Here is a 22425-nt window from a genome sequence, read left to right as displayed (position 1 = left end):
AGCTGCCCTAGATATCTCTAGGAGAGATATGTCTCTCAGAGATGCAGCAGAAGTAGTTTGCCCTCTAGTGGACACAGATGCTGGAACTAGGGGTGCTGCTGCACCCCCAGCTTGAAGTGGTTTCCATCATACACCAGGTTTACAGTTTGGTTCAATGGCTCTCAGTACCCACACTATACAAATTGTTCCAGCACCCCTGCTAGCAGAATGAGCACTCACACCCCCTCCAAAGGGGGATATGAGTTAGTTGGTAACAAAGGGTAATACAGACAACCCAAGATCCAATTTGAAAGTCTCTGCACCAATATAGCTAGATCACTTGATCGCTCTGCTATGGAAACAAATAATTTAGGTGTGTTTTTCCAACATCCTTTTTTCTTTGAAGATAAAAGCCCAAAGCCCTTCAGACATCTAGAGAATGCAGCTGTCTCTCTTCATCTGAGACATGCAATTTTGGAAAAAATACTGGTAAGTGGATTTCCTGGCTCATGTAAAACTTGGAAACTACTTTAGGAACAAATCTAGAGTGGCGTCGTAATGAGTCCTTTTCTTTAAACAAGGAAGTATGTGGTGGGTCTGCCACAAGTGCTCCCAGTTCACAGGCTCTTCTAGCTGACGTTATGGCTATAGAAAGGCCACCTTCATGGACGGATGGGCCGCAGCACATGTGGCTAGAAGCTCAGGGGGGCGGGGCGGGGGAGAAGTTAGTGAGTGACGATAAAACAAAACTGAGTCCATTAAGATATGAACTTCACCAATGGTGGAAAGGATCCGAGAATCTCCTTTAGAAATCTAGCTGTGACAGGATAAGTGACTCTTCCAAAGAACCTGTGATATCAGTGAGATGGGACAGAAGGCATACCCAATGACCCTTCCATGACACCAATAGGGCATCTCCCATTAAGCCTTTACCCAGGGCTGGTCTGGAGCAGTACCAAGGAAGTTTCCTGTTCTCCCGTGAGGCAAAAAGATCCCAGGCCAGTGTTCCCCACTGGGCAAAGTTATCATCAAGAACAAAGCTGTGAATCTCCCATTTGTGATTTGTGGAAAAAATGTCTATTCAGGCAGTCTGTTATTGAGTTTTGCACGCCTGGTAAATATGCTGCTGCTAAGGTTATGCTATGATCGATGCATCAGTTACAGAGGGCAACTGCCTCTCTATGAACAGAGACAAACCTCGCTTCCTCCCTGCTTGTTTATGTAAAATACTGTTGTCATGTTGTCCGACATTGTTTGCACGTCTGGATTGGATGAGTGAGGGGAAGGCATCACAGATTTGATGGACCACCTTGCGTTCTAGTAAATTTATATGCATTCTGGACTTTTGTAGGGTCTGTGTCTTGTGCCATATAATGGCCCATGTGAGCACCCCAACTCAAGAGGGAAGCTTCCTTCATGATGGTTGCCTTGGGAGTCAGATTGAGGAAAGGAATCCCCACACGAATGTTCTCTGGTGTTGTTCACCAGATGAGAGAGTCTAAAACTTTGGCCAAAACTGTCACATTACAATTTATGTTGCCTTTCTCTGCTGAGTACACAGAGAGAAGCCAGGCCTGTAGGCAGTGAAGCAGAAGCCTGGCGAACAGCATCAAGTGTGCGCATGAGGCCACGTGGCAGAGTGGGGAAAGGCAAGTTCTGATGAATGTCCTGGGTCTGATAGGGAACCTAAGAACAGCCATACTGAGTCAGATCAATGGTCCATCCAGCCCACTATTCTGTCTTTCGACAGTGGCCGATGCCAGATGCTTCAGAGGGAATGAACAGAACAGAGCAATTATCAAGTGATCCATCCCATTGTCCAGTCCCAGCACCTAACAGTAAGAAGCTTATGGATACCCAGAACATAGGATTGCATCTCTACCTATTTTGGCTAATAGCCATTAATGAACCTATCCTCCATGAACTCATCTAATTCTTTTCTGAACCCTGTTATAGTTACAGCCCTCACAACATCCCCTGGCAACAAGTCTCACAGGTTGACCGAGTGCTGTGTGAAGAAGTACTTCCTTTTGTTCCTGCTGCCTATTAATTTCATTGGGAGACATTTATTTCTTTTGTTATGTGAAGGGATAAATAACACTTTCTCCACACAATTCATGATTTTATAGACCTCTATAAAAGACCTCATATCCCCCCACATCCTCTTTTCCTAGCTGAATAGTCCCAATCTTTTAAATCTCTGCTCATACAGAAGCTGATCCATACCGTTAATCATTTTTGTTCCCCTTCTCTGTACCTTTTCAATTTCTAATACATCTTTTCTGAGATGGGGCAACAGTAGTCAAGGTGTGGCATACCATGGAGTTATATAGTAGTAGTATGCTATTTACTATCTTATTATCTGTCCCTTTCCTAATAATTCTAACATGGTTAGCTTTTTTGACTGCTGCTGCACATTAAGCAGATATTTTCAGAGAACTATCCACAATGACTCCAACATCTCTTTTTTGAGTCATAAAAGTCCATTTAGATCCCATCATTTTGTATATATAGTTGGAATTATGTTTTCCAATGTGCATTACTTTGCATTTATCAACACTGAATGTCACTTGCATTACCCAGTCATCCCTTAACTTGTCACAGTCTGCCTTGGACTCAACTATCTTGAGTAATTTTGTATTGTTTGCAAATTTTGCTACCTCATTGTTTATCCCTTTTTCCAAATCATTTATGAATATGCTGAACAGCACTGGTCCCAATACAGATCCTTGGGCAACACCGCTATTTACACCACTATCCATTTTGAAAACTAACCATTTATTCCTATGCTTTGTTTCCTGTCTTTGAACTAATTATTGATTCATGGGAGGACTTTCCCTCTCATCTTAGGACTGCTAACTTTGTTTAAGAGCCTTTAAAAGGCTTTCTAAAAGCCCAAGTACACTATATCCACTGGATCACACTAGTCCACACGTTTGTTGATGAATTCAAATAGATTGGTGAGGTATGATTTCCCTTTACAGAATCTGTGTTGACGCTTCCCCAACAAATGGTGCTCTTCTGTGTGTCTGATAATACTGTTCTTTACTATAGTTTCAACCAATTTTCCTGGTTCTGGAAGTTAGGCTTACCAGCCTGTAATTGCCAGGATGCCTCTGTAGCCTTTGTTAAAAATTGGCATCATATTAGCTAGCCTCCAATCATTTGATAGAGAAGCTGATTTAAGTGATAGGTTACATACTCAGTTACTAGGTCTGAAATTTCATATTTGAGTTCTATTAGAACTCTTGGGTGAATATCATCTGGTCCTGGTGACTTATTACTGTTTTTAATTTATCAATTTGTTCCAAAACCACCTCTATTGACACCTCAATCTGGGACATTTCCTAAGGTTTGTCATCTAAAAAGAATGGCTCAGGTGTGGACATTTCCCTCACAGTCTCTGCGGTGAAAACCAATACAAAGTACTCATTTAGGTTCTTTTCAATGGTCTTGTCTTCCTTGAGTGCTCCTTTAGCACCTCAACTGTCCAGTGGCCCTATGATTGACCTTATATATGGAAGTGCTCATGGCATGAAACCTCTTGAGGTAGATATGCTCTTCTTGTGATCAAGTCCAATCTCTCCACTATAAAATTGATGAACCTTGCGGGGAATCGACAGACTTTTTGTGATTGACGCAGACACCCAGGGAAGGAAGTAGACTGAACAGAACCACTGGACTTCCTCATAGGAACTGTCTGTCAGAAGTCAGTTGTCAACATAAAGGATTACTGTAAATTACTCTCGTCTCATCCACGTTACCACTCTGAAAAAAACATTTGTAAAGATGTTAGGTGCTGCAGCTAGACCAAAGGGGAAGACTCTGAATTCGTAATGTTTTTGACCAAAGAGGAATCTCCTGTGAGCGGGTGGATGTCTACGTGCAAATATGTGTCTCAGGTCGAAAGCCATGAACCATGTGTCCTCTAACAAGGGAATTACTGATGCCAAGGATATCATGTGGAATTTTAGTTTTTGAATGAACCTGTTCAGCCGTCTCAGATTTAGACCTGACCTCCATCCCCCAACCTTGCTGGGGAATAAAGTAGTAAGGGGACTAGAATCCCTTCCTTTGAAGTTGAGGTAGAACCCTATCTATTACTCCCCTGAGGGCAAGGAAGTTCACCTCTTGTCACAGAATCTCCTTGTGAGAGTGGTCCTTGAAAACGGACCTGGGAAGGCGGTCTGTGGGTAGGAGGTAACAGCAGCTCAATCAGATAACCACCCTGAATAATCTAACACCCATCTGTCTGTAGTCAGGGCCCTCCAGATTTTTGGCAAATTGGGTAAGGCAGCCTTTGAATATCAGAGGAGGGGAGTGAAGCAGCATCAATAAAGGTACATGGGTCCTGTCAAAAGAAACTCTTCACTAGGGGATTAGAGCATAACATGGTGGTGGATGCTGCAGAGGCTGGGCTCCTGGGTATATAAACTTTCAGTCTCTTGTGTGGTGGCTCCTGTGGATGTTGGTGGTAAAACAGCTGAGGAGGCAGCCTTGCCCTATACATAAGTCTATAGTGTTTTCTCTTAGGGACCGGAGCATAAATGTTCAGCAAGTGAAGTGTTATCCTTGAGTCTTTGAGGGAGTGGAGACATTCATCTACCCTCTCGTGGAATAGGTGGATAGTACTGAAGGGGAGATCTTCGATGGTACTCTTCACCTCTCTAGGGAAACCAGAGGATTGTAACCACAAGTCTCTCCTCATAACACATCTGTAAGCCATTCCCCTAGGTGCAATATTTGCTGCACCCATCGCAGCTTGGAAGAAAGCTTTGGCCACCAATCTGCCCCCATTCACTAAGACCTAGAATTAGGCCCCCTTTAGGGAGCTTGTCCTTAAATTCCAAAAAATTATAATTAGTAAAAATCATATTTGGACAAGCGGGCCTGATCACCTGAGATCCTGAACTGGAGGGAGGTGGAAGAGAAGACCTTTCTCTCTAGAAGGCTGAGTCACCTGGGTCCTTTTTCAGAGGGAGTAGCCTTTGGGTGCTGTTGCTTGGGCTGCTTTGTAGCTGCCTAAACCACCAAAGAGTTTAGCAGTGGGTGAGAGAACAAAAGCTCCCACCATGGATGGAACAAAGTAGTGCTTCTCAGAGCGGTTACAGGTGGGAGCACAAGAAGCAGGAGTGTGCCAACTATCTGTGCTGTGTCCATGATGGCCTCATTTATGAGGAGGGCCACTCAACTGGGACAGGAAGGCTGCAGAATGTTTAAAAAAATATGCTGCGGTTCCAGGACTTCCTCAAGCTGAATCTATAGCTCTGCAGCCACCCTGGGCATGAGCTCGTGATATTATTTCAAGTCATCTGGCAGAGACACAGAAAATAGAGTAACCGCCTCATCTGGTGAAGACGACAAGATTGCTCCCAGAACCATATGATCTTCCTCAGTCTCCCCTTCCAAACATTCCAACAGGGCCAGTTGTGAGTGTCCAGGTGATGGAAAAATAGGACTCCTACACCAATCCTGGGTGTCTAGGGTAGGGATCCCACACTCTTCACAGTAGGATGGATCAACTGGCTGTTCATCCCGAGCCTTCACCATCAGTCCCGATGTTTGAACCATTAGATCCATATCTTTATACCCTTCCTTGGCAGAAATATGAGCCTCACACAGGCAGCAGAGGCAACATTGTTGTTAGTTGCTCACCAAAAATGAATGAGGGCAGGAAACAGTTTTTGAACCCTGGAACCATGGACATTCTCAAGGGGAAAAAGTTACTGGGTGGGGAAGACAATGGAAAAAAACACTAACTATACTATGTAGACTACTAAAACTAACTATACACAATAGCTTACAGCAATGACACAGTAAAAAAAAAAAAAAGAGCTGAGGACACCAAAGATTCTGACTCAGACCTTGCAACAGTAAGAAGGAACTGGAAAGGTGTCAGCCCACACCACCTTTTATGCCCTCGCTTCAGTGCACGAGGAGAGCTATGGCACATGTACAGGCCAATGGACACTGCTTGTAAAAAAAAATATTCCAGACTCAAGCTCATGGTGCACATGCTTATCCCACGTGTGGAATATACATAGGGACCATCACTCAAAGAAAAATTAAAAGTTGTTAACTTTAATGTAAAAATCAATTGTACTAAATCTAGGCTACTGTCAAAGTAGGTAAGTACAAAATCTGAATATAAACACAGATGGATTTAGTCCTATTCCACCCACCCACTCAGGAAAGTATGAAAGAAAACATTTTCAAACTTTCTAAGGAGGCCTTATAAACTTTGAATTAAAAGGATTTCCTCTCTACTACACATTAGGTTTCTCTTCTCTTATTTTTACTTCTGCTAGTAATCACAGATCTCTATTATAATTCTTGCATGACTCAGTAGCTTACAAAATACAATGTTCTAGTCTAAATATTTCAACTGAGTCTAGTTGTCTCTCCAATCATCTGGATACAAAGATAGTGGTTTGGGGTTCTTATACTTACTTCTTCCTGGCTTTCTAATCTCCTTCATAATTTGTGCTTTTAGTTCTATATTAACCTCTCTCGCACTTCTGGAATGTATCACTTTTTTCCCTTTGTTGGGCGAAGATGCTGGCAAGTTTTCTTGAGTACTTCGCTCTTTACCACCTGACTCTTCATGATTTTTCATAAATTCATCAATGCTAAGGTTATTAGTTCCTAAATGTTCATGGCCTAAATGCTCTGAATGAGTTGTTGGTCCGTCCAATGAATTGAATGGAGAAGAGGACACTGAAAATTCAGAATCCATAGCATTTGGAAAAACATCTGATGAAAGTGGGTCTGCAACATGATTCTCAATCACATCATCCGCTGCAATCTCGTTATTGGTTTCTGAAGCTGAAAAATAAAGACTATGAAGAGGGACAAGCTGGCACTCACGCATTAATAAACATCAAAATCATGTATTGATAGATATCGGGGTAATCTAGTCTTGTGCAGTCATGTTGCAGCAGGTAGGTTTAGAGGAAGGTAAGAGAGACTTCTGCAACACCGGGGGAGTCCCAAGATGATGTTGCTGGTGGCAGAGAACACCCTGGAATGTCCATTGAGGAGTAATGGTCTAGCAATACAGGGAAGCATTCTTTATAAGGAAACGGGAAGAGTTACACAGACTAGCAACAAAGCAAGAAGTCAAATGAACAGAAGATAAAAGATGTTTCTGTGACGAATTACTTACCTGGTCCCATTAAGATTAATGGGTAGAATTCACCTCAGTGCAGAAGGGCTGGCTCAAGGGCCCTGTGCAACACACAGGCCCACATTAAGGAATAAAGTTCACTCTTCACTGGAACGAAGCTCACCAGATAAGCTTGTGTGTTGCAATATTTTGGAGTGAGTCAGATCAAAGATTGTACTCACTAATGTAATCAGATATCAGTGAGACCCACTTAAAGGGATATACTGGCCTTGCTTTTACTTTATTCACTGTATTAAAAGAGAAGAGGGGAAACAAACTCTTTGTACTGAGAAGGTTCCTAAATTTTGTTATAAGAAGGTATATCCCAGTACTTCTGACTATATACAGTGATTCAATTGTAATTTGCCCTGGTGTCAATTCCCACAGGATTGTGAACTACATGCTTATTTGTAATATTGTCCGACCTCCGAGAAGTGAGAAAATTACTGCAAACCGCCAAATTCAAATGCACTATGTTCTGTATTTTATCAGCAAAGTGGAAAAGCAAACAACCAACAATGGTTGAAAATGTATTTTACCATATGAAAAGCTTTAAAATATGTATTTGTTTATGCCTTTACCAGAAGTCCAAAAATTATTCCAGGCCAGGTTAAGTACAACACACTTCCTCCTGGAAAAAAGTCACACCACAAAAGAAGACTGACCCTAGTTTTTCAGACATCCTCTCTTTCAGAGGGACAATTTGTGCCTGCAAAAACTGAACTCTTCTGCCCACACTTATAGGAAGAAATCTTACTTAATCCGCTGCATACCTAACTTGAATCTGCAAATCAGTCATATTTTGCCATCTGAATAGTAAGATTTAATAAAACATTTAGTTGCAAGCACAAAATTACACCTGCAAGAAGTGAGGCCAGGCTGAAATTCAGCTAAAATCAGGTGCTGGCTATTACTCTTGCATGTCTACTTGAATGCCTTATAGCAGTATCTAATTTTAAGTGTGGTCTTATCTAATTAATAGATTCCTGTGTTACAAGGGGAAAGATTATGAACCAAAAATAAGAAAATGCAACCACCACCTGAATAAAAATTTGGAATTAAAAAAGTCAGTGAACACCACAAGATGGAAGGTTTTAAATGTACCATGGTGCAAGGCAGCTAGGGAATCTTAAAGACACCATAATTAAAACAAGCTACAATTCCTCTGAAATTGAATATAAGGATTAACCAACTGATTTCACAAGGATCTGCTTAATACAGGAAGTCAAATGACGGAAGGAAATCGAACTACAATATTAAGTTAGTAATATATGAAAAAATATGGGGCATACAAGAAAATGAGTTAAAATGTTAGTTAAAAAAGCTAAGGGGAAAGTAAAAAGCTTTTCAATATTGCTAAGAAAAGAGTGCTAGAAAAAAGTAGGCCTATTTGTAACAAAGGAGTTAAATGTAATGGCTGAAATATCAAATTCCTTTTTTAAACTCTTCATCTATCACAGAACAGGAAGGTAAGGACCCCTCTACTTGTCTCTGGTGCAAATGAACCTGAAATGTTAAATTAATATGTCCACTTTCTTATTACAAAAATGCTGAGGAAGAAAAGAGCAACAGAAATAATTAGGGGCTCAAAAGAGTGATTTATGGAGGAAAAATATAAATCCTCAATATAAAGAGCGCAGGTAAACAATCAACAAATATGGCAAGTCTATAAATATGAAACCCTCCCATATTCTTCCCCTTCTTAGATTTGCTGGGAGGGTAACTACTATAAATTTCACTGACGTTTATTTTACTTACTATAAAATCACAATCAATTTATGTATTACTAAATCCTAAAAATGTATGTATGTGAAACAATTAAAAGGCATAGGACAAGTACCTTTGTCTACATTGTATAATACTTTCCCTTGTACACATCAAGGTAGTTTTAGTTTTAGGAAGTGGTGTTTCAATGGCAGATAGTTAACAAATTTCAGAAACCTTTATATTGCTTTGAAATTACAGAAGAATGGCAGAGGTTTGAAACCTATGAGGTGCCAAATAAGCAAAGTAATTGGATAATTAAGGCTGAACATTTACATACTGACATTTTGGAACTGGATATTCAAATGCACGCATTTGAGAAATCTACAGCATGCTTACTTTCTTGATAAGTATTTGTTGTAGACCAACTGAAATATTTTTTTGTATAAACAGTAAAGCGAATTTTCTGAAGAGGAACCAAATGAAGGCAACAGGAAAAATTAACTGAAATAGAGTTACACTTACTTTTGAGAATAGGAATAGGTTTAACAAGATCTGGCTGTGCTTGCATTACAGGTGTAGGTGGTCCTTTTCCTCCAATATGATTGTTCATGACAGGAGGAGTCTGTGGCCGGCCTCTGAGAAGGGGTGACATACACCGACGTCTTTTAGGAATCCCTTGCATATTTGGTTCTCCAGGTCGTTTGTGCTTATTTTGAGGCCCTGATACAAATTCATCTGCTTCATCTATCATCATTCCCTGTAACAAATAAATCTGGTTTTTAAAAAAAAAACTCTCAAATTTGTGTTATCTTGCACAGCAAGTTTAACAAAAAATATATCACATATCCAACAATTTCCTGACTTTTGCCAGATATAAGACAATCCAATCAGGAAAATATACCACCTTGTCTTGGCTTCTCTCAAATGCCAATTAAAAAAAACCTGGGCAAATGACTTACTTTGAGAGGGATGATGTATTGAAGACCACACTATAAACAATATGCCAAGTAAGAAAGCTGACTATGGTTATAAAATTTGTCTGTAAAACATGACCTCTAAACTGGAGTCAAATGCAAGGTAATTTTTAGTCAGTTAAATATTCAACTATCTTGGGAATTCACTGAAGTCAAGTCAAAGGCCTGGATTTGTGAGGGATTGAGAATCCATGTCCTTGGGCTAGTGGAAAACTAGAGAAGCCATCAAGTTAATGCAAGCTTTTGCTAAGGAAGGGGTTTAATAAAAGGGGGGGTGGGGGAGTGAAAAAAGGGTAGGGTGTTGGAAATTTCACAACATATGAATATTTCATACTAAAAAATGCAGAGCTTTCATAAGTGATTTCTAATCAAGCCTGTCCCTCCATGAGAAAACAAGTGGTCTGAAAAAGGTTGAGGAAATTTCTTAAGAAATATAGTGGCCTTCTTTTCCTATGCACTTTGATGGCCTCTAGTTAGCAACACATACAAATTCCACAGCACTAGTTTTACACAAAAAGAGTACTACAGAGAAATTACCTTCTTGTCCAATTTAAATGGATTACCAAATGTATGTAGCCTTCGGGGTTGATCAGGGTCAAGCTCTCGAAGAGGAGATGGTATCTGCTTTAGGTACTCCTGATAATTTCCCATTTGTGCTATTGGTACACTGTGAACTTGATCTATTGGAATTGAAGACAGTTTTTTATCAAAAGACTATGCCTATAGAAACAGTATGACACTGTTTTGTCAGCATTTAATTCTGGATGTATTTCACACATCCACATTTTCATATCCCATGTTTTTGATCAGGATAATCTGAACACATTAATTGTAAAATGCACTGAGGCTACTACTACACTGATGTATGAAATTATTATCTAATATTCCACTTTACATGCTACTCTGAACTATGATTACTCAAAAGCCCCTTCATAACTGCCAAAAACATGAAGACATTTTATTAATTAGAAGTAAAACACCAACAACTTGAGAAATGTCCTTTCTAATATTGTCAGCAAGGTACAAGATACTTGTAATCTTGTACACACTTAAAACAAAATTCAGCATTTTCTTAAGGGTCCTTGTGATTCAGGTCCTCAATGTCTTCTTGACCGCACAACATGTCAAAATTCACCCATCAATCCTTTGCTCAGCAAGGAGGTAGGCTGGGTAGCAGATTACACTAGAATTAATGTCAGTTGTAATATGGACACCTCTCCAGGAACTGGACACAACTTTTTTAATAAACACTGAATGGTAGTGACATTCTATCGCTACTTAGACCAGACTAATATTCGTAATCTAGAAATGTTATTGGAAGTCCTATTTTTTCTTGTTCTTTTTCATTTCTCTCTGTCTATTCTTATTTCATTCTTTCCATTATTGTCTTCTACTCATCAGGTGCCACAGTGTAATGAAGCACTTTAACTGCAGAGTACTTCTACTTTTGAGCTCTACTACTACTACTTTCAGAGCAGCAGCCGTGTTAGTCTGTATTCGCAAAAAGAAAAGGAGGCCTTGTGGCACCTTAGATACTAATTTATTTGAGCATAAGCTTTCCTGAGCTGTAGCTCACAAAAGCTTATGCTCAAATAAATTTGTTAGTTTTTAAGGTGCCACAAGTACTCCTTTTCTTTTTACTACTACTACTGTCATTTATGGCTAGCACAGGTTATTGTATTGCCTGCTGAAAGTCACCAGAGAGAGAAAAAAACTGAATTAGCATGGAGACAACTACTCTCCTTTCAGGTCAAGGGAGAGGCAAGTTGGCAGGATGCAGGGGGGAAAGCTTGTTCTACCAGTGCCTATTATGTACCTATTATATGGACAGAGGACTTCAGTGTCCAGGACTGTCTAGAAGATATTTCCTTTGATATACCCAGAAAGCTGGAAAAAAGAAGTGAAACAAAAACAAACAAAAGAATCAAAAGCTGATGAAAACAAGACTGTTCTTAAGACAAGGACAGTCAAAGAAATTAAACAGAAGACAAGATGTGTCTTCTATGAGCCATTGGAAAATGTCTAACTTATAATAAAGGTGTAGTGGAAAAGCCCAAGAAAAGTCACTGGGGTTCATGTGCAACAGCTGCAATCTTAGAATAAGTTCATTTCAGAAAGAAAACCTCCTAGCTAAGCATCTATTGAAGAAGGCTCAACTCCATTCAGAACACTATACAAAATTATGCTAATAGTACTAACTACTACATATATTAAGATATGCAAACAATAAACCAAGAAATCTAACCTTCATCTTGTCCTTTGAGAAACTTGCGAGTTATCTTCATAAGATTAGACCTCATTCTTGTTAAGTGATCCAAAAGATTCCTTCGGGGTATATCATAAGCATTTCTAAATGTCTGAGGTTTCAATTCCTACAGTTGCAGCAATATAATAAAGCTTTGATTAATACTACATATGAAATAACATCTAATACTTCAATGGAAGTGTATTGAAAATAACAACATTACACATAATGGTGCTTACCTTATTCAGCAAAGCTATTTGGAACCCAGCATACTCCTTCATATTGAGGTCTAGAAGTCTATGAGGAATTTCCCCAGTAATCCCCTGTAGCAGTTGTTGAAAATCGTTCCTATGTGCCATAGACAGGTTGTGTGATCTGCTTCTGACCTTAATTCCAGTCTCTTGCGCTACCTTTTTGCCTACAGAGCCAATGACTCTATCGGACTCTATTTTGGCCTTAATTTGAAATAAATAAATAAATAAAATTGACAATATACTCTTAAAATGATTAGTCAGAATATTAAATTCATTCCTAATTCTCACCTAGAAGATTCGGCAATGTGCTAATACACTATAAAAAATATAATGTGGAAGAGTGTTTAAGGTGGTTTGCTGAATGTACTATTACAATTCTAAATCATTAGAATATGGTAAACAGTTTTTGTGTCTAGCTCTTTTAGGTATTTCTAGGGTGCCCATTATAGTATCTATGCACCAATATGCATGCAATGCTTTTATTTTCATAAAAATGCCTTGATTACCATTATAGGAAAACTGTGCCACAATTTCTGCATGTGCTCATGGATTTCACTTTTCTCTGTGAAAACAGCTGAAGTCTTAGAATTCTCAAAGTAACTTATCTCATTTAACTGTATTTATTATGGACTCATATGATTGTGTCAATTTCTTTTTTTAAAAAGTCAACAGAAGATAAGAAAAGAACCAGAGATTAAAGCAAGGAAGAAGCAGTTCAACTCCAACAAAATGAGGGAACACACAGCAATCTTTTGATTCTTCCTCCATTTGGCAGACAATCCACCACAGCCAATAATTTTTCACCTGCCCAGTATGTCCCAAAATAAATATGCTCTAAAATGTATCACTAGTAGTTTGGCAGAATACATCTGAACAATGAGCCAAAAATCATTTGAGAACTTCTGACTGCTATATAGTGTTTATTCAGAGGCTGCACTTGAGAAGTTCCTTCCATGCTGCAAGATCAAATGTTATTTCCCATTTTAAGAACAGAACTCTCTTAAACGAGTAGAATTTTTCAAAAGGAAACAAATATTTGAAGAAGGATCACTGTATACTCTAACGTAGCTAAAACATACTGTAGAACAATGTATTTTATGTATTTTGAGCCAAAAATGTATAAATATACAGATTTATATATTATGCAGATTTTTTGAGCAAAATGATCACACAATTTGGTAAGATTCATCACAGATTTCCACAGGCTATAGCTAGGAGTTTAAAAAATAATATTTATATTGAAGATTTTTAAACTTTATGAAATTTTAACATACAAAGGCATTAATACTTGCATCTCTACATCCATTTGTGTCAAAGCTACTCAATTTTGTGATTATCCAAAAAAAAAGTTTGACAACACAAAACATAAGTGATAATGGGAAATCAATGGTTTTTAGCTGCTAGAGCAGGAGACTAGCCGGGAGATGTGGATTCGATTCCCCACCACTGCCAGTGGCTTGGGGTGTAACCTTGTCCATTCTGTGCCTGTTTCATTTGTAAGCAAGCACTTCGATAGGGATGAAAGGCACTGTTGATGTTTTATATTTAGCTAATGCCTTTCATTTTTTATGGATCCTGAAGCACTTCAAAAACTATGGGCCAAATAGGAAAGGCGGCTACATTTTGGCCCAATTACATATAGGCACAAATCCCTAATCTCATGCCAGGTGATTTTTAGCACAGAGCAGAAAGGACTGCGCCTTTTTAATCACAAATATATTCAAGTTGGCACATATGAAAATACTGCTCGTATACTATATACCTTGAGTCATCCAATCAGCCACATTTCAGTATGTATGTACAGTTTAGTCTATAAACAAAGTTTTCAACTAATTCAGAGAATGGAAAATGTACCAACAGTAATCACATGTAGGAATTCAGGTAACTTGAGGTTTCTTGCCCCTTTACTATGAGAACCAACATGGTTCACTGATATTTTCAAGTTAGTCTGATATTAGTATAACAGTGTTTTTTAATTTTAGTTTTCATTTTTTACTGCTCTTTTGCATCAACATTACCTGTTGACTCAACTTTTTGAGGTATGAAATGACACTGTAACTAAGTCCATATTCCACACTGTCTGCTATAAGGTTAGGTGCTCCCATCATTCTCACAGCTTTCTTCAAAGGCTGAAACAAGTAATATATACACTTACATATTTATATCCTTGTACATTTGTACCCTTAAGTTTGTAGCAAGAATTAAAAGCACAATATTGCTTAATGCATTCATTTCAAAGTGAATTTGCAACCCCTGAAGACAACATCATAACATCCGTTTCCTTTAAGTATTGCAACATTAATGCGGAATTATTAAATGTTCGTGGAGGTATAGTTCAAGCAGTAATTATACCTGACCAAGTTTTTATAATATTATGGTCAAAGGGAAAAGTCAAGACATTAATGTAAATTTTAGGAAAGTTATTCTTCCAGGGGCATACATGACGCCATAAATGTGAAATCCTAGATTTGTACACATTAATCTTTTATTATGTTCAGAACATCCTAATTGCTTTATAAAATATAATCCAAAAGAAGGCAGTTAACAGAACAAGCTAATAACTGAAGATACAAGTTTACCATAAATTATAGGATACAGCAGCAATTTTAAAAAGCAAGTACAATAAATCATCTTACCCCTAGATAGTAAGGAGGCATTGTCTTCAAATAGCTTTCAAATGACTGCCGCCATTTTAAGGTTGGCTTTGCTTTGTGTACTTTGAATAAGTCATCTAAGAAGTTATACAAACAGAGATAAAGTTAAATGAGAGGTGCGTTTCTTAATATAAGGCATCACTCACCACACATTTTCTAAGAACATTTCTTCTAAAGGTTCGTCCTACTACACTAAGGCTTAATCCGAGCTAATCACTATTGGATGCAATCCATGAGATTTGTAAGGAAGGCAGAATCTTGTATCATATTTATAAAATCTAACTCATCAGATCCATGGGAGTGGGAAAAGAGTGCCTTTGCAGTAGCAGCAGGGGGGGAAGTGGCAGTCACAGCATATTAGAAAGGGAGTAAGATACCTGAACAATAAACACTCATTTTTAGAAATCAACAGGATTATACTCAGATTCAGGAATGGTAGCAATTTTTTGATAAGTGAATCATGAATATAGTAGGTGTCAGAAAAATTAGAAGTTCTCTTTTCAGTAGGAATATTACGTTCTTAATGTTTTGGATTTGTATAGGCTTATGATTATTAACAGTAGCATTAATAACACAAAAAATGTAACTAGGCTGAAGCAATTTTCCATCTGCCTACCACATCAGAAGGATTTGAGAAAGCTGTATTTACCTAAGAGGGGAAGGAGGACTGGATAATTGTAAGGCATCACAAACAGGTTCACACAATTCAGTGCTGTACTGGCTTTCAAGTAACCAAAAGGATGGCCAAGTTCACTATATTTTGCACTATTGCTCACATACACCTGCAATAAGAAGAGTTCGTGTAATTCATGTTGTACATAAATATTTTTTAAGTGCGAGTTCTAAGTTAAAGGTCTGATGTCAGTGAATTTACAGTAAATCAACACATATAATTATAATTTAATTTCAAGTTATTTACAGAATACTATTTCTCAGCTAAATGTCCTTTAGTTAGTACATATTCAACTTGCCTGCCAACACGTCTGAGGAGATTTCCTTTCCAGGATAAACTGGGTCAGCGGTGAAGGTTCTAACTCATATTTATCAAAAGGCAGTTTGTCAATGACCATTGGTTCACAGTCAGTGCAGGAGAACTTCACTACAGGGTGAGATGTGCGAGGTGGCTAAACAGAAACATTCAGCTGTTAAGTGTGGGTCTGCACCAACAAATACAAGATCTATGCATACTAAATCTTACTCTGAAACAATATAAAAGTGTTTTTGAAAATTGTCCCTTAGTATCTGTTAATGTGTCTCTGAAATAAAGAAATATGAACACTAACTTAATATTTCATCTTATTGAACCTTGAACAGCTGTTGGGTTTAGGTAGGTAGTAAATACTATCTTAATATAGAGTAAGTATATTTAGAAAGTAAAAGCTAAGTATTTTAACTGCTAAGTCAACAGGTCAGGCAAGGACAATGATTTGCAAATGGAGTAGATTATCCTACTCTATTTAACATCTTTATTTATGACTGGGAAGAAAATGAAATCACTACTGATAAAGTTTACAGATAACCACTCCCCCAATTTTTCTGTTAACAATGAAGAAGTCAGGTCTCTGATTCAGAGCAATCTAGGTCGCTTGGTACACTGGGCACAAACGAACAATATGAATTTTAATACAACTAAATGTAAATGTAGACATTTGGGAACAAAGAGTGTAGCCCATGCTTACAGGATAGGGGAACTCTATCCTGGGAAGTAGTGAGTATGAAAAAGATTTGGGGACAGGGATGGAGCGTGGGGGATAACCAGCTGAACATGAGCTCCCAGCGTGATGAAGTGGCCAAAAGAGCTAATGAAATCCTGAGATGCATGAACAGGGGGAATCTTGAGTAGGAGTAGAGGTCATTTGGCACTGGTGCAACCACGGCTGGAATACTATGTCCAGTTCCAGTACCCACAATACAAGAAGGATGTTGATAAATTGGAGAAGGTTCAGAGCATAGCCACAAGAATGACAAGAAGATTAGAAAACATGTTTTACAGCAGTGGTCTCCAACCCTTTTACGCACAAGATCATGTTTTGAATTCAAGGTCAACCCAGAATCTACCCCGCCCCTTCCCCGAGGGCCCACCCTGCTTACTCCCTGCTTACCCCTCCCCCACCCGCTGGGGAGCTACCAGGTATCCCCCACTGCCTGCGGGGGTTGGGGAGCTGGCAGGGGACCCCTTTCACTCCAAACTGCAGGGATACCCCGCAGCTCCCAGCCACCAGAGGAGGTGGGGGTACCCTGCAGCTCCCAGCGGAGGTCTGCGGTCCACGACCTCCATGATCAAATCATAGCCTTAGCTATGTTCTTATGATCATATTGTTATTTTGACAAAATATGTAGAATTTTAAAATATCGTGCGCTTAATTTTTATTTTTTTGGTGCAGAATTCCCCCATAAATAAGGGTACTTCCTGAAGCAATACCATTGAAGTTGCTTATGCTCTTGTAGAACAAGCTCTCACCCTATGAGGGGAAGGAAGATGCAACTACTGGTAAAGCAGGATATACCCCGAGATCCTCTGCGACGATATAACTTGACCTCAGACTCGTTCTGCTATAGCGAGAAACTATCTAGGTGATTTTCTACTTTGTTTTGTCCTTTTCAGGTAGCAGGCGAGAATATGTCACACACATCAAGGGAGTGAGGTCTCCTTTTTTCAGATGCATGCGGTTTTGGAAAAAACAAAGTACTCACTGGTTCATGTGAAACTCCGAAACTACTCTGGAAGTGAATACCGGACATAGTCCTAAAGAGACTTTGTCTTTATGGAATATAGCAAATGGTGGACCCACCATTAGGGATCCTAGCTCAACCACCCTTCCATCTGAGGTGGTGGCCATAAGGAAATCAACTTTCATTAATAAGTGACACATGGAACATGTAGATACTGGTTCAAAGGGAGGCTTTGGGAGTGCCGAAAGTACAAGATGCAAGTCCCAATGAGGAACATGTTCCCTTTACTGGCAGAAAAGTTCTGATAAGTCTCTTTAAGAATGTGGTAGTCAACAGGTGAGTGAAAACTGAACAACCATCTGATAGTGGATGGCACGTACTGATTGCTGCCAGATGAACTTATACAGAGCTGTGGGAAAGCCCAGCTGTTTTGAGAGAGAAAAGCTAGTCCAAAATGAGGGGTATATCCACTGACTCGGGAGATAAATGTTTTGATGTACCCAGATGAAAAAACGTTTCCACTTGGCTGGATAGCATTTACTAGTGGAAATCTTTCTGCTATTAAGGATTGTTTATACAGCTTGAGAGCAGTAATGTTCTAATGTCGATTCCCATCCAAAAACTAAGAGATTAGAGGAAGCTCTTCAGAGTTGGGATGTTTGATCTTGCCCTTTTCCTGTGTCAAGAGATCAGGAAAGGATTGGACGGTGATCAGAGACTCAGATGACAGTTGTGGGAGATTTGGGAACCAAAACTGTCTGGACCAATCGGGGACTAGAAGGACGTCACTTGCCAGGTCCTGAAGAATATTCTGCAGGACCCGAGGAAGGAGTGGTTAGGGAGGAAAAGCATAGCTGAGATGGTCTGATAAGGGAAGAAGGAAAGCACTGCCCTGAGAGTATAGCCCTAGAGCTCCTGTGGAGCAGTATGTGTTACATCTCATTTGTTTGAGAAGGAAACGTCCCTCAATGAGCAAAGATGATGTTTATTAACGAATCATGCAATTCCCACTTGTGATCGATGGCAAAATGCCTGCTGAGGGTGTCTTCCAACACATTTTGAATTCATGGAAGATAAGCTGCCAACATGGTGATTCAATTCTTCATACACCACTTCCACAGGATGACTGCTTCTACACACAGGAAAATATAGTTGTCATGTTATCGGACATTGAGGACATAGCGGGAAGAGATGAACTGTAGAAAACCCTCTCAAGTTTCTCAAACTGCCTGGAGTTCCAGAAAGTTGATGTGCACCCTGGTTTCTCAGGGTATCCAAGTGCCCTGCACCATAGGGTTGTCCATGAGGACTCTGTAGCCTAAGAGAGAAGCATCTGTAACACTTATCTCGTCTGGCAAAGATGGTAAGAAGGGTGCATCCACACATACCTGATAGGGATCCTTCCACCAGATCAGGGAAGACATTACTCTTGAAGGAATTGTTACCATGGTGTTCATGCTGTGTTTGGTTGATGAATGTACTGTCTGGAGCCAGACCTGAATGGAACATAGGAGGAGTCTGGTGAATGGGGTAGCATAAGTACATGAAGCCATATGCCTCAGAAGGGAAAGATAAGTTCTAACTGGAGCTTGAGAGTTGAGTATAGCCTGACCTACTAGGGCGCTCGTAGTTCAAAACCTGTCCCACGGTAAGGAAGTTCGTGCCATAACTGAATATAGGGTGATCCTTGTGAAGTCTACAGGCTGAACTGGAGTAAGGAGAGACTTTTCAAAGTTCACAGCGATTCCGTCGGAAGAAAGTAGTTAATGCATTGATGTGGTCGACTTATGGGCTTCCTGAGATGTCTTTGCAATGAGAAACTGATCATTGAGAGAAGGGGAAAAGGTGAAACTGTTCTGTCTGAAATGAGCTGTTATTACCAGAAAGACCTTGGTAAAAACCTGGGAGGGGGGTGCAATGGTGAGGCCAAATAAGAGCACCCTGTATGGAAAATGGTCAGGACCCACCATAAATCTGAGAAAACACCATTATGGGCAGGGTGAACAGCCATGTGAAAGAATGTCTTTCATATGTGAAATCGGTTTGTGAATAACGTTGTTGAGATTGTGAAGTTAAAGAATAGGTCTCCAACCTTCTTTTTGGGAACCTGGAAATACGTAGAGCAAAAATCTCTAAGTGCTCTATTGCACCTTACTGGAGGAGGGATTCCACCTCCTAACTGAAAATGGGGGTTTTGGAAGAGGTAGATAAGTAAACCCGACTGCATAGTAACAATGATATCTAACACTCAATTGTCTGTTATGGCACTCCAGTTATGGAAACAGAGTGCTAAACAACCCTCAAATAATATATGGCGGTTGGGAAGTGGCAGCCTCATAAATGGCTTGCAGCTCTCAAATTCCTGTCAAAAATATCTTTTCATTGGAGGATGGGATTGAATTGAAATGATGCCTTACACATGCAAAGTGCAGAGAAACTAGTGTTCTGTACCTTGTGTCTCTTAAAAGGAAGGTCATAAGATCACTAATGATACAACTGTGGAGGAGCCAGTCTAGAAAGGCTGCCTGTGATATTTCCTTTTTGGGGCAGGCGTATATGTTCCCAGGGTGCAGCATGTGGCCCCGGAGTCCTTTAAAGCATGTATGGACTGATCTGTCTTTTCATTGAAAAAATAGGTCTCAGAGAGTAAAAATCCTCCACAGTGATTTGGACCTCCTGGGAAATCCTGAAGTGTGCAACCACAACTCTCAGTGAATCACAATAGCTATTATTATCAATGTAGATGACATGTCCGCTGCATCAATCGCTGACTGAAGTGTGGTTCTGGTCACCAGCTTAACCTCTTCTATGACCTCCTGGAAGAGAGCGCTGTCCTGCTGTGGTAGTTTATCCAAAAAAAATCTGTGCATTTGAGATAGCTATACTTGTCCAACCGCACTTGATGGTTCACTTTACAAAACTGAAGGCTAGTAGATGTGAAAACCTTCCTTCCCTATAGGACTAGATGTTTAGCCACCTTGTTATGAGGAGTGGGTTTAAAACGTTGTTGTCTAGATTCCTCCCTGGCAGCCTTGATGACCAGAGCATTTGGTGCAGCATGGGTAAAAAGAAATTCCACTCTCTTAGCTGGAAGAAAATAGTACCTCTATGCCCTCTTGGGAGTAGTGGGGTATGTGGTTATGTCTGCCACGCTGCTCTAGCAGGTTCCAGAATAGCTTTATTAACTGGAGCTGGTGGTTTGCAGGATATCCGGGAGTTTGTATTGAGGGTCCCAGGCCTCCTCTAGGGAGATCTGGAGTTGTTCTGGCCACGCTTTGCAATGAATTGTGAATCTGTTTATGATTGTTCCGAGGGGACAGAGATGCCAGGATGACTGCTTCATTGGGCGATGAAGACGGTAATTTTGTTATTAGAGATGGAACTGTTTCATATTCCTCCTCTTCTATGGGGTCTCAGGAGGAGTCTCTGACTCTTCCCTTAGAAGGGAATGGTGAAATGATTCCCTTGCAGAATACATGGGCTCTCTATATCTGACACACAGGTCCCAGGTTCTCCAGTATAGCTATCCTGTTGGTTCAGGAGGCAGTTGTGGGGGGCTCAAAGGCATGGGGTACAAACGGTCCTGAGGCAAATGTCGAGGCAGATGTTGGTACCAGAAGGCTCGGTCTCCTATCTGGACTAATGTTTCTTGGAGGAGATGACGGCTCTTCTAGAGGTTCGAATTCTGCTGAGGAAGGGGAAAAACGGGTCTGGATCCAACAATGGAATCAACAGTTTTGGCGGAAGAAAAGCACAGCTAGCAGATAGAAGAGGAGATAGGCTTCTATCAAAAGTACATCCCCTGGTGGAGTCAGGAGAGAAGGTCCCAAATGATGGGGGAAAACTGAGACTCATAAAGAGCAAAGATATCCTCCAGTGTAGTATAAGTCTGATCTCTCTGGCGTACAAGGAGTCCAATCCATTTGTGCTGTCAAGGCTGGAGGAGGGAGGCTCCGTGTGGCCGGTGTGCGATCAAGTGATGGTACCTTCAGTGGTAGAAGCTGTGATCATGCTGGAATCAATGGATCATCTTTTTGCCTTGGATGGTACCAGTGGAGTGGATGTTATTGGTACAGAGTCTAATACTGATAAAGCCCTGTATTTATGAGCTTTAGAGTCATGGCCCGGGGACTCAGGATGTCCAACGTCTTTAGGGTTTGAACAAGCAGATTTGCTCGATTTAGGCAAAGTTGTATTGGACGTCTTTGAAGCAGAACTAGAGGGTGCTCTTATGCTTGTCCAAGTGTTCCGTCTCCTGACAAGATGCTGAAGGGGGGAATCTGTGGGTATGGATCACCCTGCAACAGTCAGAGCTTCTGGCAGGAAATGTGCTCTGTGTCAATTCACGCTGATGTTCAGGGGTTGCCTCAGTCTGTGTCCGACGCTAGCTTTGTGGCCTTCTGCATGAGGTCTTTTCTAAGCCAGAATTCCCTCATGTCATGCCTATGGCTTGGGAAAGAGCGGCAGATAATACACCTAGCTGCGACGTGTGCCTTCCCGAGACACGACAGATAGAGCTGGTCATTGTTGCTGACGAAGACCGAATGTGGGCAGGACACAGAGTTTGAAGTCCCAAGTTCTCCCCAGTACTCACAAGGGGGTATGGGGATAGAGAAGGTCCCCAAGTTGGGAAATTAACTACAAAACTGCTAAAAACTATAAAACTATTTAAAACTTACTATCAGGAACTATATACAAAAGGCACCATGGCTAACTTATTACAGATTGAAGGAATCAAAGGAAAGTTCCAGGCCCTGGAGGTTCTGACCAGCGG

At 40.2% G+C, this 22425-nt stretch overlaps 1 protein-coding gene across 5 annotated transcripts in view; it reads right to left on the bottom strand.

The window, feature by feature from the left end:
- The window catches only part of INTS6 (integrator complex subunit 6), a 76180-nt gene that overhangs the window by 11642 nt on the left and 42113 nt on the right, over nucleotides 1-22425 (bottom strand). For 4 of the 5 annotated variants that reach the window (XM_077810920.1, XM_077810910.1, XM_077810934.1 and 1 more), the window contains 9 exons: nucleotides 15950-16102; nucleotides 15628-15760; nucleotides 14961-15055; nucleotides 14343-14453; nucleotides 12310-12525; nucleotides 12071-12197; nucleotides 10363-10505; nucleotides 9374-9608; nucleotides 6430-6804 (listed from right to left, as the gene is read on the bottom strand). In XM_077810920.1, coding sequence (XP_077667046.1) covers nucleotides 6430-6804; nucleotides 9374-9608; nucleotides 10363-10505; nucleotides 12071-12197; nucleotides 12310-12525; nucleotides 14343-14453; nucleotides 14961-15055; nucleotides 15628-15760; nucleotides 15950-16102 — 1588 coding nt within the window. The remainder of the gene's footprint in view (nucleotides 1-6429; nucleotides 6805-9373; nucleotides 9609-10362; nucleotides 10506-12070; nucleotides 12198-12309; nucleotides 12526-14342; nucleotides 14454-14960; nucleotides 15056-15627; nucleotides 15761-15949; nucleotides 16103-22425) is intronic. The other variant, XM_077810926.1, reaches the window with a different exon arrangement.

Source organism: Eretmochelys imbricata, chromosome 1 (assembly GCF_965152235.1).
Source record: "Eretmochelys imbricata isolate rEreImb1 chromosome 1, rEreImb1.hap1, whole genome shotgun sequence".
Taxonomy (NCBI): Eukaryota; Metazoa; Chordata; order Testudines; family Cheloniidae; genus Eretmochelys; species Eretmochelys imbricata.
The sequence above is the reverse complement of the archived record's forward strand: the minus strand, read 5'-3'. Positions and strand labels throughout refer to the sequence as shown.